Consider the following 22,579-nt stretch of genomic DNA (forward strand, 5'->3'; position numbering starts at 1 on the left):
TGTTACAGTATTTTGTATTTATAGTAACACCCAGTCACACAGCTACCTGACTTCTAACTATCTCAAGTAGGTCAGTCACGAAACCGGAAATAATTAAGCTAAAACACTGCTGAGTCTTAGGGAGATAGGTGTCAACATGTAGGTATAAGGAGTGTTTGCATTTCTTGCCTTCTCAAATACATCACTTTTTTTTTTTTAACTGGTTTTACCAAAGTCATTAACTTTGCTCTAGGTTAGTTTCAGCAGGCAGTCTGTCAACTAAGGCTATAAAGATTAGGTTGCAAGTGATTGTGTAAAAAACAGATCCCTATGTATTTGAAAAGTTATATTAAAAAATAGATCAGACCACAAAGAAAGAAGCAAAAAAGATCATTTTTAACAAACACAGTTGTTTTCATTATTAATATTTAACAAATGCACAAAATATTAAATAGTCATGAATGGAAGAATGGGAATTAGGTCTCAAGACAAATGTGAAATTTTATTAAGTATCTTGAAATCTGAGAGACTTCTAGTTATTTCTTACATCTGCATTGATTTCCAGCTGCCACCATTTTTCTTGATCTATGGTTGTCCATTTTTGTTTGAGCACTTTTCTGAAAGTTACAACTTCACAAGGCTTAATTTTATTATTGAGATGTTCTAATTCTGTGAATTTCAAGGCTTCTATTTTTCTGACATCTGTATCTCTATAACTTCCACCACTTTCTCTAGTTCTGCCTAGTACAGTAGAGCTAAGTCAAACTTTTTCTTTTAATTACTTTCTTGTCCAAGAGAGCATTCCAAGTTTTCTCAACAAGTCTTCATATGCCCTGTTTTTCTCACATGACAAACACCTGGTTTCACTCTTCTTATTCCAGACCAGCAGTTCTCAGACCTGGCTGAACATTACAATTACCTGAAATCTTCTAAGAAATCATAATGTCAGAAAGTCACAGAAGATTTTAACTGGCTCCCTTACCAATATATAACAGATAATTCACAGAAAAAAAGTGAGCATGTGTTCTATGTGTAAAATACATGGTTCAGAATCCCAGTGACACAAGGAAATTGCTGAATGTTATTAAGAATGTTATTTCCTGCCAGTGGGCTTCAGGGTCCTCATGAAGATATAAACATAATCACGTCTGCCCTGCATGACTCATGGAATAGTTGGGACTATTAAAAATTCTTTGCAAACTTTAAATTATCAGCCAAATGTTATCATGATTGTTATCATCATCCATTAAATTTTAGAAGATTGTTTTGTTTTAGCTTATGCAACATTTATATCTTGCAGTTCTGGAGGCTGACAAGTCCAAGATCAAGACACTAGCCAATCTGGTGTCTGTTGAGGGCAACTTCCTGGTTGTTAAAGGCCATCTTCTAGTAGCATCCACACATTGCCAAGAGAGTCAGTTCTAGTCATTTTCTCTCTCTCTCTCTCTCTATATATATATATATATATATATAAAATAATATTATATATATATTATTTCCATTCCTTTGAGTATATACTGAATAATAGGATTCCTGAGTCAAATGGTGATCCTGTTTTAAGTTCTTAGAGAAATCACCACACTGCTTTCCACAAACTATAGTATAGTTCAACTTTCCACAAACTGTAGTATAGTTCTTTCTCTCTCTCTCTCTCTATATATATATATACCCATGAACCGAAAATAAGTTTTAAAAAATCACATGAAGAAAAAGATATCTATCTATCTATATATATGGTTATATATATATATATATATACACACACACACACATATATATGTATAGTATTTTGCAAGTATTTTGTTGAGGAGTTTTGTATCTGCGTTCATCAAGCATATTGACCTGAAGTTTTCTTTTTTTGTTGTCTCTGCCAGGTTTTGGTATCAGGATGATGCTGGCCTCATAGAATGAATTAGGAAGGAGTTTCTCCCCAAGTTTTTGGAATAGTTTAAGTAGAAATGGTACCAGCACTTCTTTATACATGTGGTAGAATTCGGCTGTGAATGCGTCTCGTCCTGGGCTTTTTGTGGTTGGTAGGATTTTATTACTGATTGAATTTTGAAACTCATTATTGGTCTGTTTAAGGATTACATTTCTTCCTGATTCAGTCTTGGGAGGTTGTATGTGTTCAGGAATTTCCCCATTTCTTCATTGTAGTAGTCTCTGAGGGATATATATATATATATATATAATATAAATAGTAGAAAACAGCACATATACACCTTGTGTGTGTGTGTGTGTGTGTATATATATATTTTTTGTTTTGTTTTGTTTTGTTTTGTTTTTTGAGACAGTCTCTCACTGTCACCCGGGCTGGAGTGAAATGGTGCTATCTTGGCTCACTGCAACCTCCGCCTCCCAGGTTCAAGTGATTCTCCTGCCTCAGCCTCACGAGTAGCTGGGATTACAGGCGACCAACACCAAGCCCAGCTAATTTTTGTATTTTTAATAGAGACAGGGTTTCACTATGTTGGCCAGGCTGGTCTCAAACTCCTGACCTCGTGATCTGTCCACCTCGGCCTCCCAAAGTGCTGGGATTACAGGCCTGAGCCACCGTGCCCAGCCAGGATTTTGTATTTCAGTGGGTTCAGTGGTAACATCCCCTTTGTCATTTTTGAATTTTTATTTGGATCTTATCTTTATTTCTTTATTAGTCTAGCTAGTGGTCTGTTGACTTATCTTATTAATTTTTTCAAGAACCAACTCCAGGATTCATTGACCTTGTGTATGGTTTTTACTATTTCAGTTTCTTCAGTTCAGCTTTGATTTTGTTTATTTCCTGTCTGCTAGCTTTGGGGTTGATTTGCTCTTGTTTCTGTAATTCCTCTAGTTGTGATTTTAGGTTATTAATTTGAGATATTTCTAACTTTTCAGTGTGGGCATTTGGTGCTATAAACTTCCCTCTTATTGCTGCCTTAGCTGAGTCCCAGAGATTCTGGTATGTTGTATCTTAAGGCTGCTTTTCGAAATTCTCATTGTCCACAGCTTACCCAATATATGTCCCAACGTCTGTAATCTTTTCTTCCTTCTCTGGCTTTGATATATTTTCCTCCTCTTCTTTGCTTATCCTAGCAAATAAAATCACCAAACTCCTTGAAATATACATATTTATGGAGAATCAGTGAAAAGAATTTTTAAAATTTACATTTTTAAATATTCCATTTAGCTCTGCCATCACTATACTGCCATTACTTCTTTTAGAGTGTGTGCACATAAAACAATATTTATCTTTAACATTTTTATGCACTTTGTGTCAGTGAGGAGTAAGAATACCATTCTACAATCAGGGGAAAATGTTTCTAGTTATTGCTGGAGCATGACAGTAGCTAGCTCTGTGGCCTTATGGAATTATAGTTTGGAAAAGAATAAATAAGCACACACATATATGATAAGTGCTATTTATCTCTTGGGAGAATTATTTATAATTATAAAAAAACTTTGAACATCAAGAAAAATATTTAGCTTCTATTATTTACATATTTAGTTTATATTTTTTAATTATAAAGGTAGCAATAAGGAAGGTTATCTCTTCTTCAAAACTCTGATGTTGAAGTTCAGAAGGCTGTGAAACAAGGTGTATATGTGCTGTTTTCAACGATGACTTATAATAGTATGTTGAATATGTGCTCAATGTTTCTGACCCACTGAAATATCTGCTTTAATATAGAAAAAAATTAATGTAATGGGACATTATTTTTAAGGCAGGAAAATTGGGAGTACCTATAAATCAAGTTTTTCAGTTAACATCTTTATATATTCAGGTTTTTTATTTATTTATTTATTTTTTTGAGACGGAGTCTCGCTCTGTCGCCCAGGCTAGAGTGCAGTGGCGCAATCTCGGCTCATTGCAAGCTCCGCCTCCCGGGTTCACACCATTCTCCTGCCTCAGCCTCTCCGAGTAGCTGGGACTACAGGCGCCCACCACCACGCCCGGCTAATTTTTTGTATTTTTAGTAGAGACGGGGTTTCACCGTGGTCTCGATCTCCTGACCTCGTGATCCGCCCGCCTCGGCCTCCCAAAGTGCTGGGATTACAAGCGTGAGCCACCGCGCCCGGCCTTATATTCAGGTTTTTTAAACTTTTTTTAATTTGATAATATTGGATAAATATGTCTTTTTTTAATCAAATTTGGTAATTGTAGTTTTATATAAAGTTATGTCTACTTGAAGAACAAAAACAATCTTGTATTCTTCACATTGCAGTAGTTTAACATACTCCATTAACAGCAAAAACATATATATGCTATTATATTTTCAAAGAAAATATGAATCTCATACCATTATAATTTTTCCCAAGAAAAAATTACCTGTGAGGTTTTTTATTTCAACCCCAGTGAACGTATAATTCCAGTCATACATCAAGTCTTATAGCACAGTATATTTTGTTCCTGCTACTTTTGTTATTGTTATTTACAAACTTGAAAACTTGATTTAAGAAAATACAGAGCTAACATTATTTATTCCTAAAGGTTCTCTTACCTCTTAGGTATCTTATTTTAGCTTGAGCTGTAATTACATTTCTTTATGCTCATGATCTGGAATAATCAATTAAGTCAATAATGTTCACACTCTTTTACCAAGTAAAACTAAATTGAAGTGATATTTAGACACATACACTGAGTGTTTTGGGGTATAGACTAACGTCACTTGTCAAAAGTTCAATTTTAACAGGATTTTCTATAATCTGTATTATTATAATATTATAGTTTTAAATTTCTTATCACTGAAGAATATTGATGATGCAGGCAGATGCGATATATCTATTCCTTGATTTCTCTGTTACTCTTGTGCTCCCCATTCTCCTTCCAGGCTTGAGAGTACCAATCAGGCTGGGGCTGAGTGAGCAACGACAGTAATAGGATAGGCCATGAAAGGCTGTGTTTCGTATGCCCATACAGGTTATTGAAATATTTTGGCTTTCCATCTAAGATTGGAATACTTGGAAAGTTTAAACAAAGTTATGCCATGGGCAGATTTACATTTTAGAAGGATAATACGAGATACTGAGTTAAGAATGAATTATGAGCAGTCAAAAGGGGAAACAAAGAAGCCAATTAGAAGGCTATCACAATCATACACATACAAATTGATGGTAAACTGGGCTGTTTGTAGCAATAGAAGTGAATAGGTAAATACATTATAAAAATAGATCCAGGAATATTATTGAGAAATAAAGAAAAAATATCTATGGATATATGCAACAACATGGATATATCTTGGAAACATTGTCCTCAGTGAAAAAAAAGGCCACATAAAAAAGAATAAATGATATTCCATTTATGTAAAAATCTAGAACAGGGAAAATAAGAGTGACAACAAAACAGATCAGTGATTTCCTGGGACCAGGGGAGGGAATATGACCTAGCTATGAAGGTGAATGAGGGAACTTTTGGAACGGATGGAAACATTCTAAAACCTCCACATGATGATGATTTCTCACGAAAATGTTCACTTAATTTATGGATGTTATTTTATATAAATTATACTTCAATGAAGCTGTAATGGAAAAAATAGTACATCCAATAAAATTTGCTGACAGAAGCGGTGTATGAGAGAAAAAAATATGGCAAAACAAAAACTTGACATTTTTGGCCCCAGCTCCTGGTAGAAACTCATCCGATATGCAGAGGACAATAATAAGATGAGGTTTTGATGAAGGATTTCAGCTTTGGATGCGTTAAATGTTAAATCTTCAGTACACACTGAAGTGGAGATGCCAATTAGGCCATTTAGTATATGAATCTTGATTTAATGGAGTAGTCTAGCCTAGAAATACATATTTAGGTCTTACCAGTATATATAGAGTCTAAAGCCATAAAACTGGGAGAGAACAACATTCTCTATCAATTAATGTTGATATAGAAGAGAAGTAGTGCACTAGAATAATTTCCAAATCAAATTATTCTATTATTTATCATTTCTATTTAAATGTATATAACCCATCCTTAGCCCCCCATCTTAACTATAGGAAAAATAATTATATTTTTGCTATAATTTTCTCATTGCCTGGTTAAACACCTGACTAAAAAAACGTTCATTAGCAGTGACTAATAAATGTGTCTCCTTAAGATCATTCAGCATGGTGAACACAAGAAGAAAAGATCAAATTAGTGTCATTATCTTGCAGCCTCAGCTGATTTTGAGAAATTGTTTATAATGTGAGAACACAAAATATTAATTGAATTAATTGAAACAGAATCTACTCTTCTCCTATTAGAATAAATTAACAAAAAAATCTTATTGATTGTTAGGAATAGCATAAGCTCCTGGTTCCTTTATGGTTTGAGCGGAACACAACTGGAAATTCCTTTGTTTTGCTCTCTTCTCACCTCATCTTGACTGTAGATATCCAGTAACCTATTGGTCCATTTCTTGCATTTCACTTCTTCACTTTGCATGACCCGTAACAGCCAATTCACTTCCTGCCTGATAACACATTTGTCTTGACTCACCCTCATTTTATCTGAAACCACTGGCTTTGTATTAGGTCCCTAAATTTTTAGTAAGCAGCTGCTCTCAATTATTGCTGTGAAGTTTACCTGGAAACTTTGTTTTGTTTTGTATTGATGAATGGTTCTAATTTTAATAAGGTAGTTTTGACTTTATTGTAGTTAGACTGGAAGTTCTTTGTCTTCTCTCACTACTTCAGGAAACTTATTTGGAAGTTATGATGGTGGCCTGGTTCTGAAAATCCAGTCAAATTTTAGATTTAGATCAACCAGTGACTGTTAGTTTCATACTAGCCAAGTTGAGAAAGTTTGGATGAATTTTCTTTTATAAACTCCATTAATGATTTTCTGACATTGCCCTCTTACCACTGGTAACATCATGCATCATGGTTATGATACTTTCCTGAGTTGCTATCAAATTCAAAGTAGTGTCAACAGGTAACTAAAAACTCACTGCCAATTCAAAGTATTGTTCAATTTATGTTACATATATAGACTTACACTCAGAAATTCATATTTCTGTATGTTGACATGTATGTATACAAAATACATACATATATGTGTGTAATTCTTTTGAAATCAGTCATTGATATTCACCAATATGGATCTTACTTAAATAAGACTCGATTTTTAACTTAAGACTCAAGGACTGTGATTTTTCTTATTCTGCTGTGCAACACTTTACACTTTCTTCTAATAACATCTCCTTACTCTTTAGTAGGTACTTACTAATGATCATTATAGTGTTTATATTTTGTCACTTCCCCCATTGGATTAGCACACAAATTCAAATTGATTTATGTTGAGACTGATAACCAATCAATACTTGGATCTGAAACATAGATGTTGACTCAATCTTCTTAATATTTACGTATTCTTCTTCATTAATTCCTAATACCACATCATTCAGACTTGCTAAGTACCATAATAACATCCATTTTGATCTTGTTTTATATTATGAATGTAAAGAAAATCAGGTTTTTAATTTGTACTGAAAGAATATCTTTGTTAGAATTTTTCACTTTTGAAAAACAAATACAAACAAAGATAAAACTTAAGCATTATAAATGCGCCTTTCTTCATCAGATATGTTGCTTCTGCATGGTAATTTGCTGGTGAGTCATTTAAAAATTATTCTTCAGATTATATTTACACTTAGTAATTATCCGTATCCTCAGATACTCAGTTGCTTTAAATTTGGAAAGCTACGAACAATAAGATAGAAACAGTTGCATTACAAACAAACCAGAGAGATTTACAAATGTAAATCAAGCTATTACTAACGCTAAGAAACATTTTGACTAAAATAACGAAGTAGATTAGTGATATTTAAACAATGTCCTGTTTTAAGCTATTACTGTTTTTAATGCATTTACATATATATACAGGGCTTACATAATAATTTATCATCTATCACTAAAAGCTTAAAAAATTTGTTGGGGCTGTGGGAAAAGGACATTAGGAATATATTATTTCTTAAAAATCACTTAACTGTTTATTGCAGATAGTGAATATATCTTCCCAATGGAATGGAGGTTAAACATAATCAAATTTCCTTTTTTTATTGAAGAATTACCACACACACACAACATACAAAGAAGAGAATGTACACACATACACACACGCACACACACACACAAATGCTATAATGTAACAACAATCAATGCACCCATATTTTCAAAATATTTGCATCATTTTAATCACCCAAAATTATCTAAATTATTGCTCTAAAAGCTGCAGTCTTTGATAGCCTAGTAGATTTAGCCCTGGTGTGAAATAATATCTCTAGATTTATGCTAATTGGCTTTATAATTTATGAAATATTATGTCCTTAATCATCTAATTTTAAGAAATTAAATGGGAGGTCATTTAAGTTAAAATTTAACAAACTAAGTTATGGATCCTTCAACTACTTAAGGCATATTACCTGCCCTTGAGGAAAAGAAAAGTAGGTATTTTATGACAACAAATAGGTGTCTGACTTGCTTGTTTCTACTGTATCATTAGAAGTTTTTTTAAAAAAAATAAGTAAAACAATATGGAGATTCTCAAAGAACTAAAAATAGAACTACCATTCAACCCAGTAATCCCACTTTTTGGTATCTACCCAAAAAGAAATAAATAATTGTATAAAAAAGACATCTGCACTCATATATTTACCACAGTGCTATTCACAATGACAAAGTCATGGAACGAACACAAGTATCCACTAACAGTTGAATGGATAAAGAAAATGTGGGTATATGTGTATGGAATACTACACAGCCATAAAAAAAATAATTTAATCATGTCCTTTGCAGCAAAATGGAGTTTAAAGCCATTATTATAAGTGAAATACCTCAGAGGCAGAAAATCAAATATCATATGTTCTCACTTATAAATGTGAGCTAAACAATGGGTACATATGGACATAAAGATAGAGATAATAGTCTTTGGGGACTCCAAAAGGGTGGAGAATGGGAGGTGGCTGAGGGTTGAAAAATTACCTGTTGAGTACTATGTTCAATATTTTGGTGATGGGTACATTAGAAGCCCAATCACCACCATTATGCATGTAATACCAATATAACAAACAAACACGTGAATTCCCTAAATCTAACATTAAAAATAAAAGTATGTAAAAGAGTTTAAATGCTTTACATATATTTGATCATATGAAAAAATGGCACTTTTATTTTTAAAAAGGACTTCAAAGCTTGTTCTCGACAAAGACTAAACAATATGTTTGACAATAAATAATATTTTGGAACATATTAATTAATCAATTATTGAACACCTTCAGGAAGTTTATGGTCTGCAAAGAACACAGGTAATTTCAGTAGAAATTGTGATAGTGTGAAAAGAGCCAATGCATGGGAAATACTTGATGTTATAGGAGAATAAATAGCTCATCTAATCTAATCTAAATCTCAACTACTGTAATTCTCTTACTACCAGCATTAGCATCAGCTAGAATCTTGTTAGAAATACTAAAATTTCAGCTTCAACCCCATGCATACTGAATGTGAATCTTCATGTTAACAAGATTCTCATATTATTTTAATTTACATTAACGTTTAAGACAAGCATTAGGGAAAATTACTCAGAGAAAGTGGCATTAAAAATTAACTCCCAAATGACAAGATGGTTAGTTTGTGAAAAATTCAAAGTAAAATACATTGGAAACAGAGACATGAGTGTACCCAAAACCAAGTCTGTAGCCTAGGCTGCAGGTTGGATAGAGAAGACATGCAGGAAAAAAGAAGACAATTTCAATTTTGCTTTTGATGTGCTCATGAAACATGCTGTAAGAGTAGATGTTTAAAGGGAAGACAGGCTTACGAGTCGAGATCAGGGATTTGTTCTCTGCTGGACCATTGACTTGAGGATAGGTGGTATATCGATAGTAACTGAAGTCATGTGAGTGGGACGGATTGCCCAAGGAAAATATGTAAGGTGAAAAGAAAAGGCAGCCTTGGGCATAGTCTTTGGAAATACCAACTATTAAAAGATGCCAACAAATGAGACTGTAAAGAGCAGCCAAAAAAGAAACAGGAAAGCCATAACCATATGTGGATGGAGAAGCCACAGGAAAAGATGTCTTAGGAGGAAGGGCTCAGTTTGTAATACTGTCTTAGTTTGGAATCTCCTAGTAGCAGAGCCTAATAAAAGAATTTGGGGTGGGTAATTTACTGAGGAAGAATTTTAAGAATCAGGATTAGGAAACAGGAGTAGTATGACCACGTGTATTAGCCCATTTTTACGCTGCTGATAAAGACATACCCGAGACTGGGAAGAAAAAGAGATTTAATTGGACTTACAGTTCCACATGGCTGAGAAGGCTTCAGAATCATGGCAGGAGGAGAAAGGCACTTCTTATTTGGTGACAGCAAAAGAAAATGAGGAGGAAGCAAAAGCGGAAACCCCGATAAACCCATCAGATCTGGTGAGACTTATTCACTATCATAAGAATAGCACAGGAAAAACTGGCCCCCATAATTTAATTACCACTCCCTGGGTCCCTCCCACAACATACGGGAATTCTAAGAGATATAATTCAAGTTGAGATTTGAATGTGGACACAGCCAAACCATATCACCATGAAAAAGGGAAATCTAATGAAGGATATATTATTGAGGGTTTTTTTAGTTATAGACAATTGGGGCTTAGTCCTACTGACACTCTCTGAGGAACTGTGTAGAATGAACCTTATACTTGTTTCTCTGAAGGATAGGGGCTGTTATTAATCTGGAGACTCAAGTCCCTCATTGGTTGAATGTTGCCTTATGTGATGTAACCTACACCTCTCCTCACCCCCCAAAAAGTCCATGCAACTCTAGGTTGAGCTGAACAAGTTTTCTAGAGTTTTCAGAGAGCCCTGATGCAAAATCCCTGAGATGGACTTTCCACCATCGGTACCGTTGAGGTCAGAGGTGGGTCAGCTTACAAGGATAGATGTGTTGTATGGGACATCAATAGTGTTAACCACTGGTGTTCAGTACTATTCAGATAACAAATATATATATAATATATACCTATATATATTTTATATAGGTATATATTATATATACCTATATAAAATATATATATATTTTATATATAGGTATATATTATATATATTCAGATCACAAATATGTATATATCTATTTGTGAAATATCTAATTAAGTATCATGGTAGTAATCAGGAAATAATGGAAATGCAAGAGTGTTATTAGTGAAATAGAAGGAATGGAAGCTATAATCAAAGGTTTTAATGAGAAGTAGAAAGTTAGATAATGAAAGTAGACCACACATTCAAGAAATTGGTTGAGAAAGGAGAGAAGAAAAATAGGACGGTAAGTAGAGGGCTACTTGTGATCAATAGAGAGTCATTTTTTGATGACAAGAATGTCATGCAGCAAATAAGAGCACAGTCTGAAGCCATATTCCCTAGATTCAAATCCTGGCTTCAGCACTAATTAGCTGTGTAATTTTATGCAAGTTATTTAAATTCTCTGTACTTCAATTTCATTATCTGTAAAATGAAGATAGTGATAGCAATCTCATACTGTTGTTATGAGGATTAAGTAGGTAAATACGAGTAAAAGGTTTAGTTGAGTGCCAAGAAAACAGCATTTAATATCCAAGGGTTAGATATGATTACGATTTTAATTATTGTAACACGGGTGAAAGAGTAGCTTTAAATGGAATGAGAAACACTTCTTTCATTGTTTATAAGAGAAATAAAGACAGAAGGAGAAAAAATAGATTTCTCTTTAAATGAGTTAGTAGATATTCTTAAGTAAAAGCTTCTATTTCTTTTTGAAATTCTATGTAAAGTCATCTTCTGTGAGTGAAAGAAACTGTTGAGGGAAGGAAATAGGAAAGTTGAGACAGCATAAAATGCTTTAAATGGTCCAATTTAAAAAAACGGAAGAGTGATTGAGTTAACCATGGTAGGCATGTTATATCAGTCCATACTCTTGTTCAATTAAGGGCCAGATCATTTCCCCACACATAGATCCACACACACACACACACACACACACACACCAAGCAAAACTGTAGTAATAAAGTTTAAAGTCATTTAGAGCAGGAAAACTAAAGGATTTTAAAAATATTCAAGCACACATTTAGCTGTATTACAATGGTTATAATGATTGTTTCTACTTCTACCAATCATCTAACTTTTGACTTTTATTCCATAATTACAAATAAATTAACATACTAAAGATGTTTTAGATGGACAATATACTTGCTTAGTAATCAAGGATTTTCTTCCAATTGCTAAATACACTAAAGTCTCATCATCACTGTTTTTTTCAATTACATGCTTAGTTAAATCTTAAACAGTGTTAAATTGACTTTTCAAAAACAATGCTCAACTTGGCCATTATCAAATAAAAACATAATAATAATAATTGATAAATGAAAAACTATGTAGTGTAAATAACTTCCAAGTTCTTTTGAATCCTGCATTTTTACGTAGATGAAAGTATAGTTTCTTGTGAAATATCTGAATGGATAGCTAAGCTCCATAACAAAGAAAGCAAATGGCTATTTATATTGGAAGAGATTATTCTGGATGGAAGAATAACATGCTTTACTTGTAATATTTTCTACAAATATTTTAAAATTACATTAGATTGAGGCCAGGCGCGGTGGCTCATACCTGTAATCCCAGCACTTTGGGAGGCCAAGGCAGGTGGATCACTTGAAGTCAGGAATTCAAGACCAGTCTAACCAACGTGGTGAAACCCCGTCTCTACTGAAAACACAAAATTAGCTGGGCGTGGTGGTGCAGGCCTGTAATCCCAGCTACAGCTGAGGCAGGAGAATCACTAGAACCCAGGAGGCCGAGGTTGCAGTGACCAGCCTGACCAACATGGTGAAACCCCATCTCTACTGAAAGTACAAAATTAGCTGGGTGTGGTGGTGCACACCTATAGTCTCAGCTACAGCTGAGGCAGGAGAATTGCTAGAACCGGGGAGGCCCAGGTTGCGGTGAGCCAAGATCATGCCATTGCACTCCAGCCTGGGCAACAAGAGTGAAACTCCATCTCAGAGAAAAACAAATAAGATAAAATAAAATAATAAAATAAAATAAAAATAAAATAAAATAAAATAACATTCAGTTGGGATTTTGACTGTTTTCCATGCAAAGTAGATACATATTTTATTTCAAAAAAGCTTTTGCGTATCTTGAGAGCTAAATAATTCATTATTCCATAGAAAAATCTATGTTTTGTTACCCAGCTCTCCAAAAAAGGAAATATAAAATGAAGATAAAATAGGAGTATCTGACTCAAACTTCTGCTAAAAAGCAAACAAATCTCTAAACCATCTGCTTTCCTTCATTTGTGATTTTCCTTTAGTTTTTTTCCATTCATTTTATTGAACATCAAATTCAGGAAGATTTCATGTTATTTTTGTGGTTATATGACTTACTATGTAAAGACTATGCAACTTATAACTTTGTCATAAAATAACCAGTGACACATTTTTACTAAGAAAAAAAATTCTAAAAGATATGCATTGAAGATGTTGCTGTGTTTATAGCATAGTTCTTGAAAACGGTTCAATCTTGCTGCAAAAATTATAGAAACAATGCTTGTTAAATGAATTAGCATATTACCCAGCTTTTCTATATATATGAATTTATGTATTTTTAAATGTAGGATAATAAAGAGAAATTATGGCTTCAATTGCTGTGTAAATAGCTGGCAATACTAGAATTTTTCTTGGTAAAAATTAAGATAGATTAGTCATAAGCCCAATGATGATTTACTTAAACATAAAAAAGTTAAAAAGAAAGTTGATTGTTGGTCTTTGAAGAGCAAACAATTTTAAATATTTTCTTATTTATTATTTGTCAAATTACATTTAAGACACCTGTAGTCACTGGAATATAAAATTTATACTTTTTTTATTCTATAAGAAAAATATATCTTCAGAAACCATTTTAGCATTGCTGTGTTTATATTAAGAATGAGACATATATTTTTATTCAACTGGATTTTTAACCTGTTTGCTTTTTAATGATGTTTCTAATAATTACCATTTATTATTTACTATTATCACATAACATACATGCAGTATCACTACTAATTTGTACAGCACCCAGTATGTTAGATATTATCATTTCAAACTGACATATAAAAAACTGAAAAACTGAAAGGTAAATATATATATATATATATATATATATATATACTCAAAGTCAAAAGTCAAGAATATATTTTAGATTAAACACTGACACCACTGGTTCCAGCACTCATGGAGTTTTACAATGCCAATAAAACTTAATGTGGTCAATTAAGATACTCAGATATTTTTAAATTGATACTCAGATATGTGTAAACACCCTTGAAATTGTAACACATTTTCATGCGTGTTTATTTTGGCAGATGAAGGTCTATACCTTTCATCCGATGCTGTAGGTTGTCCTAGAAATAAAGTTTAAAGAAGCTCTATTTCAGCTAGTGTAGCCTACTTTCAAACAGCTAGTTAATGTAGCATTTATGATTTATTTGAACATGGAAATTAGTTCCATCACTCACCAAAAAGTCTTTTGCCTTTTAAAAAAAAGTATTAACTTTTGTTTCACAAAAATAGTAGTTGATGTGTATTGATGCCAATGTACATATAGATACCTCACAGGTAGGACTCTACTGTGGGCATGTGCTACACTGTAAAATTATCTTGAGATATTATAAATCAAGTGATATATATATATATATTTTTTGATGCTTCCTGAAAGTAAAAAGTTAACTGCTTATAGGCAGTGTTTTATAGATTTGAGACATGGGGTTAGAATCACGAACTTAAAGTTCCATCTGATTTAATGAGTAATTATTAATAATTTGCTATTTTTCAATTTATGTGATTTGCTCCTCTAATACAACGGGAAGTACAACTTCTTATCCCTGTCTTCCAGGAATGTGAAGTGTATAAAATTATTCCTGAAGACCTGTAATTTGACTCTATAACACAAACTCGTAATAGATTAATAGGAAAAAAGGGCATAAAAATTTATTATCTGCACATGTATGTACAGGACTCATACAAAATGTGAAAACTCAAAGAAATGCCTAATCATTGGTGCTTTTATACCATCTTGGGGTTACAGAAAGAATAGGGGCTTATGGCATGGCAAGACAGATTGTCAGAGGTAGAGCAGAAGAAGAAAGGCATGGAGTAAAGGCAATCTTGTGCAAATGTACAGGTAGCAGCCCTCAGAAAGAATAGGTGATAGTCTATGGTAAATGTTTCTCTGTCAGATCTTAAAAGGTGTCAGACTCTGTTAATCTTTCCTAGACATGGACAAGGGGGGCCTCAGGAAAAGCCTGCTTGCATCTGTTGTTTATTTCACTGTATTTCCTCCACAGATGCGAATCTCCTCCACAAAAGGCAACTTTGTAGGGCTCTTCCTGTCTGCAGGCCCTCTGAACAGCCATCTCAAAATATGTCAAAGAGGTATATTTTAGGGTGAAATATTTTTAGTTTCCTTTAGGGGTGACAATTAGATTAACATTTTAAAAAGATGTCTCTGTCTGAATCATGGAAAATGAGTTAGAGTTGGAGGAAGACATGTATAAATAGGTACAGTGAATGTAGTTAAGAAGCTGGTCATGAGTTGAAGGAGAGAGAGTAGCTTTGACCAGAATGGTGATGCAGAGAAATGGAAAATTATTGAAACTTTTGGTAGGTAAAACTTACATAATTTGGTGATGTCTTAAGGATTGGGATGAAGGATTAGGAGATAAACTAAGGTGTTTCAGTTTTATAAATAAGGGTATCATTTCATGGATATAAAAACAATATAAATGTGATTTGAAAGTTCTTTAGATTTCTTACATTTGCCGTGCCTTCTATTCCCTTCAATTATTCTTCCAGTTCTCACCTCATAGACAGATCATGATGGTTATCACACTTATCATTTCCATTGCCACTTCTATTTTCCATTATCTTCTCTCTTAGTCCATTTTTCTGTTGCTAAAAAGGAAAACCTAAGATCGGGTAATTAATAAAGAAGAAAGGTTATTTGGCTCACGATTCTGATGGCTGGAAGGTTCAAGTTTGGGCATCAGTATTGGTGCGGGCCTCAGGCTGCTTCCACTCATGGCAGAAAGTGATGGGGAGCAGGAGTACGCACAGACCATATGGTGAGAAAGGAAGCAAGAGGGAGAGAGGGGGGAGAGGTGCCAGAATCTTTTTATATCATCAAGCTCTCTAGGGAACTAATAGAGTGAGAATTCACTCACGCCTGAGGGAGGGCATAATCTTTGTTCTTGAGGGATCCACCCCTATGACCCAAACACCTTCCAATAGGTCCCACCTACAACACTGGGGATAAAATCTCAACATGAAGTTTGGAGAATCCTATCCAAACCACAGCACAAATCATTACAGTCTGCTTTGTAACATGATCCCTACTCCTAACATACACACATAGGGAAAGGTCACCAAAGACATTACTGAAACTAAATCTAGAGGGTAATTTTCAATTCACATTTAGACATGTCACATATTTTGGAGAATAAAAGCAGCCTAAAAATCATTTTTAAAAATCTCATATTAGTATATTTTTAAACTAAAAATATTAAAAGTACAGAAATAAATGATCAACGAAAAGGAGGAGGAATTAAAAATGTTTTCTAAGAATTTCAGAAAATATTCTAGAATGCAGGGGAAATGTTGGGGAAATACAAAAAAAATGTAGGGAATGCAAGGAAAGGTAGGAGAAAATGCAGAGACTAAATACATTAAATAAAGATAAGAAACAAATCAAATCCAGCATAGAGGATCAAATTCAGATCCAAAGCCTCAACATCCAACTAGAGGAGTTCAACCTAGAATTCTATATGGAGTCAACTTTGAGAGTTTAATAAAGCCAATTTCAGACATGGAAAGATTCAGAAAACAGACAATCTTTCTTAGTTGTTTCCTTGGGGATTTTTTCCAGCAACATGAATAAATAAACCAAAAGAGAGACATGGCATTTAGAAATACTGAGCCAAACCAAGAATGTTGTAAAGAGAAGTTCTACAGGAAAATCTTTGAAGAAAAAACTCAAGGTCTATCTAGTGGGATAAGGAGGCTAGAAAAAAATAATACTAAATGAAGGCAAACTACACAAGAAATAAATGTGATCAGCAATTGCAGGATTAACAAATCCCTTGGATGAAGCAGTCTTGTTAATCCACTGAGGAGCAAGAAAGGAAATGTCATCAAATACACCATTTGGCTTTTTTTTTTTTTTTTTTTTTGAGACGGAGTCTCGCTCTGTCGCCCAGGCTGGAATGCAGTGGCGCGATCTCGGCTCACTGCAAGCTCCGCCTCCCGGGTTCACGCCATTCTCCTGCCTCAGCCTCTCCGAGTAGCTGGGACTACAGGCGCCCGCCACCACGCCCGGCTAAGTTTTTGTATTTTTAGTAGAGACGGGGTTTCACCGTGGTCTCGATCTCCTGACCTCGTGATCCACCCGCCTCGGCCTCCCAAATTGCTGGGATTACAAGCGTGAGCCACCACGCCCGGCCAACCATTTGGCTTTGTGGTAAATATTTACAGGGCCAGAGTAATGTTAACACTTTATGAGTTTGGAAGTTTCAATTACAGGAACAAAGTTATAATCTACCTTTACATTGTAACATTAGAAATGACAGAAGTCATCAAATGAAAGTGAAGGAGGGAGTTTTTTTACTTTCACCTGGTAAAGTATCTTAGAGTTATCTGAACAAGAAATAATAGTAAACATGGTGCATAAAGGTACAAAGCAACTAAGGTAAGAATTAACACTAGTGACACAGCTATAGCATGAGAAAGGAAGCTTTGGGGTACTATAAGTGACAAAACGCCATTTTATGACAGTTAGTTTATAAACAATGCCTGTAATTATCTATGTAAGAAATGGAAACAAGCATATTGCTTAGTGATATGGATTAAACACCTTTTAACATGGAAAATTGAGACTGTTGGGTTTGAAACTGGATCCTTGCTGCATTTTATAAACACTCTTGTTAGATCTCATTTTTAATAATCATGTACATGCCTACTTTTATAAATTTTTATTATTATACAGAAACTTTTAAAAATAAAAATATATTAGAATTTTAAGTGGTAATTATTTTATAGTCTCTTTAGATCTGATGGAATAAACTTTTGATCTTATGTTTCCAAAGAATTGTATTGGCATCCATGCTTTTCAAAAATCTATTTGTCTGTGACTACTAAATGTATTAAGTCATATTTTGCATACAGTATATTACTAAAACTATTAGAAAGTTTGCCATTTTATCATTTTTTGACTTTGCCAACTTACGCATTACTTGTAACATCTAGTTTATTTCACGGTCTGACTACCACTACTAAGTGTCTTTTTCAAAGAATAGTTTGTTATTTTTATTCACATCACATGGAAGTGATATTTTCATACATTCTTGCAAGTCTTGTTAGGTGTGGGAGAAACAGACAAAAAGAAAAAGCTCCTGTTTTTAGTGTGTTGTATTCTAACAGAGATTGCTACCTAATTTCCAAATTCACTGGCCACTGTTCAGTACCTGTTTTCTTAGAACAGATTCCTTTTGACCACACCCCCTGTGGAACTTAATCCTTCTTTGGATTCTCTAATCGTGTTTTTCTGATTCTGCTCTCACATCTTGGCAGGTATTAACAGTACCCTTAATTCATCAACCTCCTGGCTCAGCTGATTTTAAAACATAAGTTCCACTTTTTAGCCTTTTCTCCTCATTTGACACATGCTCCCTTAGTGACTTCTTAGTCACTGATAATGTATATATTTTCTTCTCTGAGTGCCTGACCTACATAGAGGCATTAGGATGTGCTGTGGGCATCTTAAACTTAACTTGCTGAAAACTAAATTTACTTTGATTCCCCCACGCTCACTCAAGCATGCTTCCTTATGTCCTAAGATAACACAGTACTTGGCATATAGCAGCGATTATGAAATTTTTGTGTATGAAGGACCTGTTAAAACACATACTGCTGTGTCCCAAATGTAGAGTTTCTGATTCAGTAGGTCTGGAGTGGTGACTGTGAATGTGTATTTCTAAAGAATTCCCAAGTGCTATTGGTGGTTTGGCAACCGCACCTTGAGAACTACTGACATACAATAATCATTTAATGTTTGCTAGATCAATAGTTACTAAGAGTCAATGAATGCTTAAAATAGTAATATAGATTCAAAATTCAAACTTAATTTGAATAAATGTTAAGAAATAGTCATATAACTTTATAGGGACAACTGGAAAACATCATTCTCAGTAAACTATCGCAAGGACAAAAAACCAAACACCGCATGTTCTCACTCATAGGTGGGAATTGAACAATGAGAACTCATGGACACAGGAAGGGGAACATCACGCTCCGGGGACTGTTGTGGGTTGGGGGGAGGGGGGAGGGAGAGCATTAGGAGATATACCTAATGCTAAATGACGAGCTAATGGGTGCAGCAAACCAACACGGCACATGGATACATATGTAACAAACCTGCACATTGTGCACATGTACCCTAAAACCTAAAGTATAATAATAAAAAATAATAATAATAATAATAACTTTAAAATTTTAGTTCAAAAGTAAAAAGAAGATCATTTAGTCAAATACTCTCTTATTGTTTATTCATAAATGAGATCTGGAAGGGTTAAATGACTTGTGTGAGGAAAAACAATTAGATTCAATCAACCCTGAGCTTCATAAAAATAAAATAACTATATATGTAACATTTGTTCTTAGCTACAAAAGGATTAATTTCCCAGATTCAGAGATAGAGATAGAGCAGATTATATTTTCCCTAGATTAGTAAGTCTTTACATACAAGCACTAAATTCCCAAAAATGAATAAAATACTACTAAGCTTCAGTGCTGTTCTTCATATTTCTGAGATGCATAGAAAAGAAAGTAGAAATGAAGATCTCAATGTGTCAGTTAAGGTTTCAGATTCTCACCCCTCCAAGTAGTGTTTGAGCAAGCAAGTTACTTCAGAGAGATGTACATAGGCCTTCAGGCTTTAAATAGTTTGATGGACAGTCTGGTTATCAAAAGAATTCTCATGACAAAGTGGTATTTCCTTTGAGGGTACTAGTGTTCAAAAGGGAGGGAATGTTCAAACAATATAATTTTTTTTGCAAAATGAAAGTATGTCAGAAAAAATGAAGAGATGCAATACAATGGGTTGCTGTTTCTCATTAGATGGGTCTATTATCAATTACCAAGTACAATTACAATAATTATGGGCAAAGAGTCAGGAGATCTAGATCTAGTCAGAGCTGTGTTATCAATAAAATATTTCAGAAAATCTTTTCCGTATAAAATACATCAAATGTGTGTTACATGAGGAAAAATATTATTTTGACATCTTTATCCAGTTGTGTTACCAACTATTAAAATTTGTACAATGAAACAAAATTTTTAAGACCTAATTAGTTTTTTTTCAATGTGTGGTCTTATGACCCCCTGCATTTGAAACTCCTAGGGATTGTTTCTCAAACTTTAAGGTGTATATCTGTGCACGTGAGTGATCTGGAGACGTTTTTAAGATGCAAATTCTTATTCCATAGGTCTTGGATGAGGCTTGAAATTATTCTCTTCTAATAGGCACCCTGGTAATATCCATGCTTATATGGTCCTGTTTGACTATCAGGGATGCAGGGATGCTACTTTAAAACAATCTCTCTCTCTCTCTGGGTGTGTGTGTGTGTGTGTGTGCACTCACATGTGTGTATAAATGTAAATAGGCATATATGTCAATAGAATCAATCTCTGGAATTAAGCCTGAAGATCAGCCTTCCAAAAAGCAACGCCCTCCCCAGGTCTTAAAAGAATCATAGTTGAGGCCTACTTGTTTAAATGAACTTCAGTGTCTAAGTTAACTTTCAGCTAAACAGTAATGTGGATCTAGTCTCACCGTGATATTCTCCTAAATCCTAAATTGGAAGCCTGCCGTAGTCTCTTAGTTCTCAGTAATTTACAGGGCATCTGTGTTGTTGAAGTATGTATGATCTGCAAATACCTGCCAAGCTCCCTGCCTGTCAATTCCAAATTTAAGTAGATTCTGATCTTAGGCTAAAAAGCCTAAGATAAAACCTATTGTACCTATCCATAGGTACGAGATTTTTCTTAAAAATCGAGAGCCAAACAATTTCATACTTCTTTTAGAATTCAATTTAAAAAAATAGCATAACATTTTGTTTTTGCCCCATCACTGGCTTTTTTGTAGCTACTCCCTTAAGTTCCCTCTTAACTCCCTTCATGCCTCCTCTCCACAATATCAGTTCTTTCCAGGAAATGTGCACCTAAGTAATATGCGTTATACATTATGTAACACAAAATAGGTACATTAGACCCAGGTACATTAGTTCCTTCATCTTAAAGGATTTCCTTTTTTTTTTTGTAACTGAGTATTCAAATGTTATTGAATATAGCAAAACAAAATAATATGATTTCTCATACAGCCTAACAATGTTTTTTTTAATTTTATTTTCCCTTCCTTACAGTATAAGCAAGTGGAACAATACATGTCATTCCATAAGTTACCAGCTGATATGCGTCAGAAGATACATGATTACTATGAACACAGATACCAAGGCAAAATCTTTGATGAGGAAAATATCCTCAATGAACTCAATGATCCTCTGAGAGAGGTAAGATTTATTGTCCTCAGTATCCATAATACATGATCATTGTTTATTTTCTCTCTTCATGGAGAATCTTCTAGTCCATGTTACTCTGAAGAAAAACCTAAACTTAATATGAAGATATTTTGTCCTTATCTTCTTTAGCTTCTCACCGATATAAGCTCTTAATTGTTGAAAAAATTATTGGAAAATTGTTCTTCTATTTATGATTCTCAGAACTGTTCTCTTGTCTGTATTTCTGGCTCTTTAAAATTCCTTCTTGTGGCCTCGTTGTCTATATCGTCCCCATTTTTCTCTCCCTCATTCTTATCAAACTGATTCTTCTTTTTGATTCCTATTCTTCCTCTCATCTTCACTTTCCTGGATCATCTCATGGACTCTGATAACAGAATGACTTGCTGTGAGCAGTTCATTTCCTATTATCTCATTAAAACACTTTGCAACATTAATAACCACCTCTTTGCATCATCTTTCTGTTCCTCCCTAGAAATCTTCCTTATTCTCACTAGAATATTCAGATCACTCCTGGACCAAAATAACTTGCTCTTGATTATTCATATTTCTTACACTGCTTTGCCCTCTCCTTTCTTTTACTGCCAATCTTCTCAAAAGATTTCTATGTACTCACTGAATTATGGTTTGGTCTTAGCTTCTTTACCAAAGTTGTTCATTTGAAAGTTGTCAATGACCTGTCATGTTGAACTGTAGCTTCTACAATTCCCACATATCATGGGAGGGACCCCGTGGGAGGTAACTGAATCATGGGGATGGTTACCCCCATGCTGTGTTCTTGCTAGTGAGTAAGTTCTCATGAGATCTGATGATTTTAAAAGGGGCTTTTATCCCTTTTGGTCGACACTTCTTCTTTCTGCCACCAAGCGAAGAAGGACGTGTTTGCTTCCCCTTCTGCCATGATTGTAAGTTCCCTGAGGCCTCCCCAGCCATGCTGAACTGTGAGTCAAATAAACCTCTTTCCTTTATAAATTACTCATTTTCGAGTATGTCTTTATTAGCAGCATGAGAACAGACTATTTCAGTA

The 22,579-nt window shown here is 34.2% G+C and overlaps 1 protein-coding gene across 2 annotated transcripts in view; it reads left to right on the top strand.

Moving 5' to 3' along the window:
- The window catches only part of HCN1 (hyperpolarization activated cyclic nucleotide gated potassium channel 1), a 402,880-nt gene that overhangs the window by 288,446 nt on the left and 91,855 nt on the right, over positions 1-22,579 (top strand). For both annotated transcript variants that reach the window (XM_055245493.1, XM_063619515.1), the window contains one exon: positions 21,400-21,546. In XM_055245493.1, coding sequence (XP_055101468.1) covers positions 21,400-21,546 — 147 coding nt within the window. The remainder of the gene's footprint in view (positions 1-21,399; positions 21,547-22,579) is intronic.

Source organism: Symphalangus syndactylus, chromosome 16 (genome assembly GCF_028878055.3).
Source record: "Symphalangus syndactylus isolate Jambi chromosome 16, NHGRI_mSymSyn1-v2.1_pri, whole genome shotgun sequence".
In the NCBI taxonomy this organism is placed as follows: domain Eukaryota; kingdom Metazoa; phylum Chordata; class Mammalia; order Primates; family Hylobatidae; genus Symphalangus; species Symphalangus syndactylus.